A 13,887-nucleotide genomic window follows, 5' to 3' on the forward strand; every position below is an offset into this window, starting at 1 on the left:
ACGTACTAACTCATTAGTGATTTTAATATGTTATTAAATGATTTATTAATTTATTAAATATGTATGAAAATTTTATTATGTCGTTAAATGATTTATTAATTTATTAAATATGTATAGTGTAAACTCTACTCAATTATTAATATGTGCAACCAACAATAAATAATATTGTAAAAGAATATCAATAAACGGATGCACTATAAATTTTCTTGGCAAAAGGCCAAGTAAGGTCGTCGTGTTAAACTTGAAATAACTTATCATCTCAATTCAAATCCGTACAATTTGAGTTGAGTTATCAACTCATTTAGGTTAGGTTTAGCTCAAACAAATAAAAATTTTATGAGTTGAGTTGGTTCATGAATTTCCTTAAAATAACCCAAACAAATCTATACGTATTATTAACCTTATAAATATATATAGAGATTCATAATAATTACCAAAGCATTATAAATATATATATAGAAGCATTATAAATATATGTATATAGATTCATAATAATTAACAAGGCATAAGAACATCATGTAAAATAAATAATTGCAAATATAGCAAGATCTATCGCTTGAAAAAACTAACATACAATTCTACAAGTCCAAGGCTACAAGTATAGATACAACATGAAACCCGGATGACTTTTGTGCTTTTTACTCTATATTCCAACTGATTGTGGGTCTCAAAACCCCATCCTAACACAATATAAACTACCTCTCAGTCAATAACTCAAGAATGCAAATAACACATCAAGCGTCTATAAACCGAATGTCGAAGGTGTGTGGATGTATTTGCCACACATTCAATGCTGCATACTCCTCCAGACATTCTTTTAGCTGAGCTTCGCTGTACCCCTGAGGGGAGAAAAAAAAACAAATAAAAAAGCAATTCAATTTCAATACTTAGGATGCATGCAATTTTGAGCAAATATAGGATTTTAGCGAACTTAGAATGACTTTGTTGTGAAGCATAGTTGTTCCTAACTAATTTAGACTAAAAATCAACATGACAAGCGATATTAGACCAGAGAATACACTATTCGTACTGTATCCCTAGAGAATACACTTTCTAGTTTTGAGTCTAGACTAGTATATTCTTGGCTTTAAAAAAAATAAAACGTTCAGAGGTTATATTTGTTATTTCGAAAGTTGGACTAAATAGAGAAACCTCAGAGTACAAAAACTAAATTATTTATTTAACCTACTTTAAATGATTTGCAAGGGAGAAAAAGAAAGGCCTTTGAAATTTAAGAGCTGTCTCCTATACAGGGAAGAAAAGAACTAGTGAAGCCTTTATCAAGTATTTATAAGAACCTTCTCGATTTTTTTTTTCCTTTTTATAGAAGCAACAATGAGAAAAAAATGAAAGAATACAACAATTTAGATGCGTCTACTTTTATATGTTCAGCCTATCAAGTGCATCTAACTCGGACGACAAAATTCTAGGATTGCCAAGTGTAAACAACTACAATGATAAGAATTACAACTGACCTTCCTAGAAATCCAGTTAAGGGCATGGGCATAGCTCACGTCCATTTTATTGGTTCTGGCAGCTTCATCGCGCAAGATTGAATAAATATCTGAGATAGCATCAAGACCAGATTTTTGACGGTCGTCTGAGTATAGAGAAAATTTTGACATTTGCATTAACCTTAAGGCCTCATCAACGTCACTCTGAGCCACAGTCTCAGAGAATCTAAGTCTCGCTAGAGCCTGTTTAGGATGAGTTCAAATCAAAGTTTCATGAGTTCACCAATAATAAATACATCTATGTATACCTACGTGGTCAGGAATTTTAAAGCTACCAATCCAACCAAGCAGAATAAAAGGGTTCATCTTGGCCAAAATCTTACATAATTGGAATATAAAACATGCGGGGAACAACATCTTAGCCTCTGCTTGATACTTCAGTCTATGGGGAGCAAAATAACGCATGGAAGAGTACATAGGGCATTCGTATGAATTAATGCAAGAAATGACTTACAGCTGATATCCGAAGAATGCTTAGTAGAGTTCTCACTGTGGTGTACGAATGGGGAGTGTTAGATTTAGCTTCTTCCTGCCGAATGCTGGAATAGGCACTGGCAATGTACTCCTCCAGATCCTTGGGAACGTAAGGAGACAATCTTCTTGCCGCTGAAATATAAGCTCTGACCCAGCCACCAAAACAACAAAGTGCAGATTTAAAAGTCAGAATTGAAGGTATTGAGATTCCGACACTTGCTTTTAATACACACGTTTACTATAATCTGAGACTTAATAATTGAAAAGGTAAATGCAATCAATAACTCTCTCTTCGAAAGATCTCTTTTAATGGTGAAAATTTGGATGATAACAGCACTTGCAGTCTAATAAACAGAAATTCTGAAGGAATTCTTAAAATAAAAATATATAGCTTACTGATTGATTTAACAGAAATGGAAAAGAAAGCAAAAGAGGAAACATTAATACTAATATTTTAATATAGTTTCAAGCATATTATAAGAGCACGTACCAAGATTCAGAATGTTTATTTTGTAATAAACTAAAGAACCTCACTTCAATCTGAAATTACAAAACTTCCTATTGTATTGTGTGAAAAGAAAGCAATGGTAAAATTTACCGAAGAACAGATGATTCAAGTGGGGTGAAGCCAAGAGCAGGTGATTCTCTATTCTGATGGACAAAGACAACATGTCTAGCCATTTCAAGATCATTATCCATATCAGCTCGATCTAGGATCAACCAAAGAAGATCAAATCTCGATAATAGAGCTGGAGGAAGGTTGATGTTTTCGGCTGGAGTTCTACGTAGGTCATATCTTCCCCTAAGATATACATAGAAGCACAATTAGAAATCTCATAGAACTCGGAGAAGTTTCTTAAAGTTTAGACATCAAAACCCAATAGGACGAGAAAATCAGGAAGTGGTCTAAAAAGATTAAGGGGTATGTACCATGCTGGATTGGCCGCAGCAAGGACAGCAGTCCTGGCATTTAGAGACGTGGTGATTCCAGCCTTGGCAATGCTCACAGTCTGTTGCTCCATGACTTCATGAATTGCTGTACGATCAGACTCTTCCATCTTGTCAAATTCATCAATTGCACATATTCCCATGTCAGCTAACACCTGAAGCAAAATGTCAATTTCACACTCAGTGGAACTTCAATAAATCACAAGCTATGATGATACTTTGAAAAGGAAAAAAACACAAATTCCATATTGAGACATAAAGTATGCGCCTGACCAATGCCCCTCCTTCAAGGACCATCTCATTTGTGACAGGATCCTTCTGAACTGCAGCAGTTAGACCAACACCACTGCTCCCTTTGCCAGTTGTGTAGACTCCCCTGGGAGCAACATTGATGATGTGTTTAAGAAGTTGACTCTTTGCAACTCCAGGATCACCCATCAAACAAATATGCAAGTCTCCTCTAATCTGCAATGACCAATTAGTTTGGAATTTCAATTTTTAGTTCCATCAGTGAAGAGCTGATGAAAATTATCCTAAACTTACAGAATGCAGCCGTTAAGGAAGAAATGAGAGAGAAAAGACGGTTTCATGGAAATTAGTAGAGAACTAGTACTGCAGCATCAGAAATTAACAGGAAAAACATTGTATGCATCAAACATACTCAGGCTGATTTTATGTTCTTACCTTCATCCCATCTTTCAACTTCCTATGAGGAGCGCCAACAAGAAGCAGCAGTAAAGCTTTTTTAATATCTTCATGGCCAAAAATTTCAGGTGCCAATGATCGTGCCAGTTTGTTGTAAATATCGCCATCCTCAGCCAAGCGTGCAATTAGTTCCTCCTCATCCCCCCTAAGTTCATATCTGCAGTACAAAACAGCTGAATAAATAAGTTCTGCCATTGACCATGTAGAACACAAGATCACTTAAAAAGAGAATACTCATAAAGAAAGAAAGCTGCGAATAGAGTGGCCAAAATGTTGCAAAATGCAGATTGCAGATGAAATTCATTTCAGTAGAAGACTGGTTAAAAAATGTCATACTCCTCGTATTTTTTCTTGAAATGGGTGATAGACATGGCCTCTAAGAATGTATCAGCAACCAAACCAGCACGCATAGCCCTGAACCCCGTATAAGGAATAGGAAGAAAAATCCCTGACAGTTCAACAACATCACCTGGAGCTACCTGATAACACCCGAAAAAGACGTGTGAACAAATTATTATCATATAACCAATACTCATAGAGAAAAAGGATTGCCTCTGCACAAGTTAATGAGTAGGTGTCAATTTAAAGTTTTACATTTTGTTGATAAGAGACAGTAATTAAGACCCTACAAAAAAAAAAGCTGAATGCAAACTCAGAAGAAGTACTTGAGTTCCAAACATTTGCTCTAAATTTATATTGTCCCGATGGACAAAACCAGCAAGTGTTTCAAGGTCACAAGCATAACCTTCCAGCTAGATATAGATCAATCAGCCACACTAAACAGAAATCTTAGCCACCCTCAGAACTACCAAGTGAGAATTCACTAGAAGAAAACGCACCTTCCTTGTTAGTTCACCCCTGAGATGAACAGTCATTGTCCGGGGAATATGACCTTTTGGAACATGCTCAGCTAACTCTTGAAGTTTGGCCTGCAAACCAAATGCAACGGCATGCATTAGGACCAATATCAATCAAACTCCGAAAGATAATAGGAAATATTTTTCTAGCAATGCCTTTGAAGAAGTAATTGAAAAACCTCCTGAAACTTCAGAAATTTGGATGCTCTAAGTTGAAGAATTAAGTTTCCTTTCGTTTGGTTTGTTCTACAACGCTGAGATGGGCACTCAAATAGAGGCATGAAGACTCGAGCTGTTACCTCCTGTGAAGCAGAAAAGAGACTACATGAGTAAAAAAGGCAAGAGTGTAGAAATGAAATAACCAAGAGGGGAAAAAAGAAGTTAACATTAGGACTGAGAGAAGGGCCACACAATTTTAAAGCTCAATAACACAAGTGATATAAATGCACATTCTAAAACTATAATTCATCATTGAGAAAAGATTCATTTCATCAAATTTTTTTCTTGTTGAAAAGAAAAGGCAAACATCAACTTCTTTACAATTTAGATGACCTGGTATATCTCGAAACCACAGTCTTCGCATGTATAAACTGCCACCTGCATCAATGGTTTAACATCTGAACAGCGTGTCACAATACCAGATATCCTCACAAGTTGACCAATATATGACGCTTTGACCTCTCTTATGGTAAATGGACGACCCTTTGAAGATGCTCTAATGTAAACTTCACTGAAAGAAGAATGATCAGGCATAAGGAAATTTGGACAATAGCAGAATCCTTTTCAAGCATGAAGCAAACTGTAGGCAATTCAGTACAAAAGAGAATCTTTGATGAAAACCCAACTGATTAAACAACAGCATTACTACAAATATCAATTTATCAGCTGAGAAATTTATTCTGTAAATCCAAATAGATACACTTGAATGACATGCACCGGCACATGCTTCTATTAGGATTGATGTTAACTAAATTCTTATTTATTCATGAAGATTTTTGCAATTCAGGACATAAGTCATGTAAGCTAAACAAGTAACGGCAACAACTGGGTAGCACTCTTGAGACAAACGAAACATCACCCACAGAGTAATCCTAAATCCAGAACCAACTAGTCAGGTTTTCAATTAACTTCCTATATGAGGTGATAGAAAACACAGCACCATCGATAAAGAAAACACACAATCCATAGAGACAAGAGTAAAAGCGGCTGTGTATTAAACTAAAAAGTGACTGGGCATGCTGGACTAATTTCCTGTATACTCTCTACTCAGAAGGAAGAGGAGACAATGAACTCACAAGTAACGCTTAATTTCTGGAGGCATTCTTTGGCGTGGGTCAGGGTTATCAACAGTATCTGGCCCATCATCAGACCTTTGAGTCATTAATATGTCATGATCATCGTCAATAAACGCCTCTGTTGGCTCAGGAATGAGCTCATCAATAGCATCAGCAAAAATTCCAATATAACGCCGGGTGTTTTCTGTAATGCGTCTGAGAAAATCCTCATCCAAGTCCTTATACTGAAATTCGATTGCACAGCTGTGTTACTCGACCAAACAAAGAGATAATATCCAGAACAAATCAAGAGTAAGAAAACCATACATTAAAGACATCCTCTAGATCAATTTGAACTGCACGAACTCTGCGATTTGCAACCTCTTGCTAAAAAAAACAAATCGAATTAAATAAAAACCTAGGTAAAACGTCGTTATGGCAAATTTTAGGGTTTTCGACTAAATCACCAAGCAAATTACCAATCACAGTATATAGAGAAACGCAAACGAGAATGTGGAAGTATTACCAGAATGTTTAAGTACTTCGCTTCACCATTTGCGTCGGCAAAGTTGGCTAGGAACTCCTTTGCGAGCACTGAAAAAGGAATTACAGCTAGTATTGAATATACAATTTTCAGGTCAAAAATAAAAGACGATGAAACCTTGGATATTGCTTACCCCTTTCGGCGCTGAAGTCCAGAGGCCCAGAATCTTTCATGGCTGACATTTCGAAGAAGACGACGGAGAGGCGGAGAGAGGGAAATGGAGATTCTAAGGATGCGAATGAGAGCTAAGGATTTGGCGGCAAATGATAAAGGGGGTATTGTTTTGGCGGGAAAATGAGAAGCTTATAAAAATAATTAAATAAATGCTTTAATAAAAAGAATACGAAAATAAAAATACTGTGGCTGCTGGGATTCGAGCCCAGGTCTCCACGGCCACAACGTGGAATTCTCACCACTAAACTACAGCCACTTAGTTGCTTATAAATTTTCATTTCATATTTATAATATAAAGTTTTCCAAAAATATAAAATCATTCTAAAATGGTAAATGATTAGCTACCACCCTACCCTGATAAAGTTAAGAATTGAAAAAATATCTAACCTGTAGGGAAATAGACGTTATATCGGTATCATTGTATTAAGTTCACTTTAGATTATACCTAATTATCATTTTAGACGGTAGTCAGTAACTATGCTTAATTGTTGGTATATATAGTTTGGGTTAAAGTACTATTTTTGTTTCTTACTCCATCTAATTTTCCACTATCTACTTTTGACATGGTTAACTCCCGAATAAAATCATTGTTAATCAATTTATGAGATGTTTTATGATTAAAGGAATTGACGGATTTATGTATGCACCAGCAAGGACACGTGTCTCTCTCGCATTATCGATTTTTGTATTTTAATATTAATTTTGAAGTGTCAAATTACAATATATATTAAATAATGTTTTATTTTAAACAAAGCATGGTTGTAAGCATGGCTCAGTGCTTGTGCCCCACTCGGCATACTTACGACCATCAAGTCAGGCTTCCTTGTGTTTATTGTCAAATGTTCTATTTTTGACAATTTATTACGAAAATGCTAGTAGATAATAAAATTTAAAATTAAAAACAGTAATGGTCAAATTGAGGTTGATAGCAACAATTTACATGACCTCTTATTCAATCCTGAGGCTTCAAACTAACCTGAACTAATTTGAAGAGTTATTGAAACAAAATGATTTTGAGACGAAAAAATGTCAATCAAACGGTAACTAAAAGAATGGGTTGTTTGCCACTAACAAAGATAAACAAAAATGACAAATACGGATCTTCAATTTGTGCTCCTTCCAGTTCACAAGATCCAGATTGCATTCCTTCATATTCACCGTGTTTGAATTATGTTCTTCTGGGTTCACCAATGGAATTCTTTTCGATCCATTCCACGATGTGTTACTACCAAAAAACAATGGGCGACTAAATTTCAAATTTGTTGAAAGGACTGAAGTCCACGGTTGAAATTACACCGACTAGTTTCTTCGTTCTTCATGATTTGATTGTTAATCAACTCCTAGTTTGGCATCCGTATTTTTCCATTTTCCTATAAATCTTCTTGTGCATATTCATTCTTCCCCAATTCAATATCTATACTCCAATTTCGGAAAATCCATCCGTTTATCAATCTGGAACCATGTTCTTTCTCAAGTTTTCATGGTGTTTACTCTACCTTACACGCCAAATTCATCTTCTCCACTCGATCTCTGCTTTGTTGCCGTATTGGCACTTCAATCATCGTCATCTTCTAGCCTAACTCCTCAATTAAAATACCGACCCAAACAGAGAACCCACAACTCATTTGGAAATGACCTCTTTCCTAGGGCAAATCAACATCTCGGGCTTCTCAAAATAGGATGATCGACGACACGAAGAAGAAGATGAAGAGGATGCAATCGAATCGAGAATCTGCTCGACGATCGCGAATGAGAAAGCAGAAGCGATTTGAAGATTTAACAAGCGAAGTGAGAGAATTACAGATTGTGAACAGTCGGATTGTAGAAAGCGTCAATGGCAGGGAGGAAGCAATGGTTGAAATTGAATCGATGAATAATTTTTTGAGAGTCGAAGCAATTGAAATGACGTGCCGGCTTAGAGCCTTGGATTTGGTGCTTCAAATCCAAGACGATGCGAACGCTGTTGCTTTTGATGTTCGTGATCCTCTGTTGGAACCTTGGCAACTCAACCAACAAAAGCAGCCACCGCCGCCGCTGATGGCGGCGGATTACGGTACGTTTTTGGTGTAATGGTGGAAAGTTCGATTTCCATCTCCGATCAATGATGTACTTGAAAAACGAAAAATTTAATCAATGTGTTTCAATTTGATCGTAGATTAAGCTTTCAAATTACGAAGTTGTTTATAATAGATGTATAAATTTATTTCGCATCTAACAATTTATGGTACTCCAACGTCTATAACAATTATTGTACTATTCGAAATTAGTTATTGGTTATCAAATTTTATTATAGAGTGGTCTAGTTAAACAATGAAAGACAAAGACTAAACTAAATTGTTGCGCAATAATTTCAAATACTATATCGTTAGAATAGTACATAGTATTGAATGTTTTTCAATTCAACACTAAAATGATGGAAAAATCGACGATTTCTATTTGAGAAGATAATAGATGATCATCATGTGAACTGTAATGCTATATATCATAGAACGCATAACTTTATTATAACACTGTATAGTTTTGATTTGAGATACTCCATGTAAAATGATATACGTTGATCATTAATTATGAAAAACCTTGGAACTTACCAATAGATTAGTATTAATACACTAAGATATATATCTAACATTGGAGCATAGAGCTAAACAATTATGACGAACAACCAATTTTCTTTCAAAATTGGTAAATATAAATCCAAAGTCATGTTTCTAACTCCAAAAAATACAACTAACCTCAACGATGCTATTACCCCTAGCAGTAGTTTCAAGTTTTTACAAGGATGTTTTCGGATCTAACAAAATAAATTAAGATATTTATAAATATAAAAAAATATTATTAATAAATGTTGAGACACATGGGTAAACTATCGTAATCTATCACTTACAAGTCGTAGACATCAATAAACGCTAATAAATATCTATTATTATTTTATTGTGGTTTTTTATATTTATAAATATTTACACGAAAATCTCCTATAAAATAATTTTTTTTCCAAATAATTCAAACTTGTTTAAGTTTAAGAAGAAAAAAATAATAATAATGGAAACTAAAATATTTTATAGTAATTTTTATTTCACATACAAACACACCCAACCTTCCTAACTTGAAAGGAAAAACAAAACGCACCCAAATAACCTTTCTACCTTAACCAAAAGGAAATAAACCCAAAAAAGAAAAAAGAAAAAGTTGCAAATGAAATCGAAATTACTCAGTCCTCATACGTGCGACACTCCTCCGTCTCGGGATTATCCTTACAAAAATCCTCAAGCGGGTCCGCGTCCTTGAGCCGGTCACGTGCGTGGCTGGCGGCGGCGCTTAGCTCCTCCACTTCATCCCACGCCGCCGCACACTCGCCGCTCGCCGGATCTTCCGAGCACGTCACCTCCGCGTTCTTTATGCTCTCCACCACCTTCTCCGATATCCGGTCTGGTGCGGCTGCCACCGGTCCAACTGCGCTCATCCGACCGGAGGTCCACCGCTTCCATGGGTAGCTAAGCCGGGAGGATCGGTGGACCGGCGATTCGATTTTCGGTGAGTCAGTCACTGCTTTCGTAGCCGCCATAGAAGAACCGGTGATCGCTGCCATTTTCTTTTTTTTTTTTTTTTGTTTCTTGATCGGAGAATGGAGCGGTGGATTGGATAAAATAGATCAGAATTAAGTGAGATTTTTTCTTTTTCCACTTCTTCTTCGGTATATAATTGAATTCGCCATGCGCTTTGGAGCACAAATTTCTTATCCGAGGATGGCCAATGAGACAAGCCCACGTGGTGGGTGTTTGTCGTATTATTTAGTTTTCTTTTTTCACCTAATTAGTATATTATCAAAGGATTAAAAAGCTTTTTTATCTCCAAAATTCAATTGAAATACCTATTTGATTTGAATTGAGTTGAAATTATTATAATAAATAATATAAGGGTGTGCCCCCGCGTCTTATTATTTTGAACATTTGGTGTTTAAATAAGGCGTCTCTTTCATCCACGTGTCGAGTAATCATACACCGACCAAATAATGTCGTATTATAAATAGTGTCATTTGGGTAAGATAAACGTTTAACAAATAGTCTAGACATAGTAAATTTCTAAATATTTAATTTTCTTACTTTTTATTATTTACTTCTTTTAACTTATATATTATATTATGTTCTTTTAATACTGTATTTTTTTTCGATTTTTGCGTTTCATTTTTCGTTTTTACAACATGTCTTTTTTAAAAAATCTATTTTCATTTAAACACTTAAAAAAATGTTTTTTATAAAAACAACACAATGGGAGTTTATTGAAGGTATTTTGGTAGTTTTAAATTTTATACCAATATATATTAACCATAAACACTTATAAAAAAACTATTTATTACTTCAACTATTTATCAAAAAGCTATTTTTGGATCGAAACATTTCTAGCTTTTTCTTTTCAAAAAATCCAACCAAATATACTTGTGTTCGAATTTAGTCCCTAATGTAAGAAATTCATCAAAATTAGATGTTGAGTAATTATATTATGTAAATAATTTAGTATCTAATTAGTTTATTTATTTTTTATGTAATGAAGGTCGTTTAAATCTTAACACTTTGTACAATATGGATTTGATCGTCACAAATTTAAAGTTTAAGAACTACATTATCACATAGTGATGTTTGTAGATTAAAATATCACAAAACTAAATGTATATGGACCAAAATCATTATAGAGTAAAATTAAATGCATAAGGGCTCGTTTGGATAACTATCTAAATTTATGAAGGAATTAAAAGAATGAAACCAAGTCAAAATTGAATAGTGAAGACCTAAGTAGGCTTTAGTGACCTAGGCTTGATGATCAGTGAGCCAAAAGTGTAAATATATACGACATGATTTAGCCCTATCAAGGGGTTGACTCAAGCCGTTTGAACATCAACCCAAGTCATATTGCCTATGTCGTATGGTGGTTGACATGCCCATGTAAGCCAGCTTGACATTAAGTCAATTTTTTTTAGTCAAAATAGGTTAACCACTTGAATGTGTAATTATATACCTATTTGGAATACTAACATTTAAAACATCTCTTAGTTAAATATTAGGTATTTATACTACCATTTAACTGCAAACGTATTTTATATATTTTATTTAAATATATGTTTGAAGTGATTTTGAGGTTGTTAAAATTGGGTTTGGCAAAAATCTCTATGGATCCCCATTCTGAGGGGTCAAACGATCGATCCAATCCGAGTCTCTAATTGGGAACAAGGAAGGGTATTCCAATACTGTTTCCGAACCCGCTCCTTAAATTATTATAATTATAAATATTTTATTTTTAACATACATACGCCACTTTTTTCTTAAAGACGTATATAACTCTAGCTTTAAGCCACTGATTTTATCATTTTGTTTTATTTCATATTGTAATACTAACTAACTTTTAATTTTTTTATTGATTTTATAATAAAAATATATTTATTGGTTATTGATTTAAATAAATAAACCAATAATAATATAATCTGTTGTCTAAAGTATTTGCAATTTCAATGTTAACATCAAACTTTTAAAAACAGAAAATTGTCAAAACGGATGAATTGACAAAATATTTAAACACAACAACAAAATTATGATATTAAATCATGTTGCTTAAATATTGCTAGGTTTTTTTATTATATTTAAAAGTAATCCTTAAAAATATAAATAGGTATTTTTTCGTGAGAACCCAGTCTAAGATAAAAATTCTTCGATTTCAACCCCGACCTTCAAGAACAGAAAATGGAACAGAGGGATTACAAATCTCCGTTGTCAACCCTAGTTAATATCATTTAGTTCCTACACTATTTGAAACACATATTTATTAACTTAATTTTATATTTTAAAATCTTCTTTGTATTCATTAAAATTTATTTTGAATAGAAAAATAACGCATTTCATAATCATTTTAAAAATAACCAAAGTAAATTTGAACTATTTAAGAGGTTATTCGGGACAAAATTTATCTAATACTACAATGACCACACATTACTACATATTTTCTATTATTTGTTACAATACTTACGGTTTATTTATAAAACTATAACAATCTGTCCATCAAACACATATTAATATAACCTAAACTAAAATAATATAATTTACATTCCAAATACAAATTATAATAATCTAAATTATCCAAACATTCTTCTGGAGCTATTTCAATATTGGAAACTTTACTTAAAATATTTGATTATTCTTTAAAGAAAAATGAAAAGGTTATGCCGGTAATTTAAAGGGCCAAATGCTTCATTCTTCCGAAATTCTCGCGGTCCCCGGCCAATTATTGTTAAAGTAACAAAGATAGTTCCTTTATGTGACTTTTTATTTTTATTTATTTATCTTATTTTTCCCTCTTTTTCTTTTTGTTCTCTTTTTAGGGTGGAAAATAGTAATATAATAATAATTTATTTGTTCTAATTCCCATTTAATTTACAAGTTTCGGTTCCTTTTTAACTACTTAAAAAAATACATACTTTGGTGACCAAACTTTAACATATATGGTTCATTCACATTTTTTAGGAAATCAACCTTTTAAGGTTTCCTTTTGAAGCTTGATTATTCTAATATTAACATATGTTGATGTATACATGTTGGTTGAAGTATTGTGAAAGTTCGTATTTAATGAGATTTTGTAACAATAACCGAAAATAATTCATTTATAAAAAACAACTGATTATATATATATATATATGTATATATATTTATATATTTATAGATATACATTGATGGGTTGAATATAACTCAAATTTTATGGAGCGTGTATTTTTCATCTTGAGGTATGATGTTCGATCTCTCTACCCCACGTATTTGTTGAAAAAAACAAGGGGAATATTATTGATATACAATTTTATATACTTATATATAAACAATACGTTGTTTCTTACAAATATTTTCATGATAAGGTTTTTCGTTTAAATCATAAGTTTATTCATTTAATCTTTAAAGTTAGTGTCATCAAGAGTTTATAAACATTAAAAAAAATGTAGATATAATAAGATTTAAAAATTTTAAAAAGTTATATAGATAATCCGAAATTGAAGGTCCAAATGAAATATAATGTAGACTTTGAAAACACGAGTCTATTTGGCTTTGTGCTAATCGCATCTCCTATTGAAATTACTGAAACACAGATAAATCATGCTCGATCTCCCTTCACTCTACTTCATCTTTGTATTTGTCTTTAGTCTCCATCCCAAATCTATCATTAACTCAGTTGACACCTTCCTCTCCTGGAGGTTTCTTCTTCTTCGACTTTTTCTTGCCATAACATATGTATATGCACGATGTTAGAGAAATTGAAGCTTTACACTTTCTGAATATTTGCTTGATAAATTGGAACTTGCTCCCTGATTCTTGATACTCTCTCATTATTCAAGTTTCAAGAACTAGGAACTAAGAAAAACAGAAAAA

The 13,887-nt window shown here is 33.4% G+C and overlaps 3 protein-coding genes and 1 non-coding gene across 4 annotated transcripts; 1 reads left to right on the forward strand and 3 right to left on the reverse strand.

Moving 5' to 3' along the window:
• Positions 1-481: 481 nt before the first annotated feature.
• On the reverse strand, positions 482-6,597 carry LOC103492759 (DNA replication licensing factor MCM7). Its single transcript, XM_008453261.3, has 15 exons — positions 6,450-6,597; positions 6,299-6,366; positions 6,100-6,159; positions 5,794-6,017; positions 5,051-5,228; positions 4,678-4,800; positions 4,481-4,570; positions 3,978-4,120; positions 3,621-3,798; positions 3,210-3,401; positions 2,919-3,091; positions 2,587-2,790; positions 1,969-2,134; positions 1,476-1,697; positions 482-839 (listed from the first exon to the last, which is right to left on the reverse strand). The coding sequence occupies exons 1-15, from the start codon at positions 6,496-6,498 to the stop codon at positions 735-737; spliced, it is 2,175 nt and encodes a 724-aa protein (XP_008451483.1). The 5' UTR covers positions 6,499-6,597; the 3' UTR covers positions 482-734.
• Positions 6,598-6,674: 77 nt separating this feature from the next.
• On the reverse strand, positions 6,675-6,746 carry TRNAH-GUG (transfer RNA histidin (anticodon GUG)). Its single transcript has one exon. It is a non-coding gene; the product is annotated as a tRNA-His (tRNA).
• A 942-nt stretch (positions 6,747-7,688) lies between these two features.
• LOC103492885 (bZIP transcription factor 53) lies at positions 7,689-8,743 on the forward strand. The gene has a single exon (XM_008453431.2). It carries the CDS (start codon positions 8,171-8,173, stop codon positions 8,558-8,560), a length of 390 nt encoding a protein of 129 aa, XP_008451653.1. The 5' UTR covers positions 7,689-8,170; the 3' UTR covers positions 8,561-8,743.
• Positions 8,744-9,521: 778 nt separating this feature from the next.
• Positions 9,522-10,161, reverse strand: LOC103492757 (calvin cycle protein CP12-1, chloroplastic). Its single transcript, XM_008453260.3, has one exon. The coding sequence runs from the start codon at positions 10,074-10,076 to the stop codon at positions 9,699-9,701; it is 378 nt and encodes a 125-aa protein (XP_008451482.3). The 5' UTR covers positions 10,077-10,161; the 3' UTR covers positions 9,522-9,698.
• Positions 10,162-13,887: the final 3,726 nt, after the last annotated feature.

The sequence above is a fragment of the Cucumis melo genome, chromosome 1, assembly GCF_025177605.1.
Source record: "Cucumis melo cultivar AY chromosome 1, USDA_Cmelo_AY_1.0, whole genome shotgun sequence".
NCBI classification, from domain to species: domain Eukaryota; kingdom Viridiplantae; phylum Streptophyta; class Magnoliopsida; order Cucurbitales; family Cucurbitaceae; genus Cucumis; species Cucumis melo.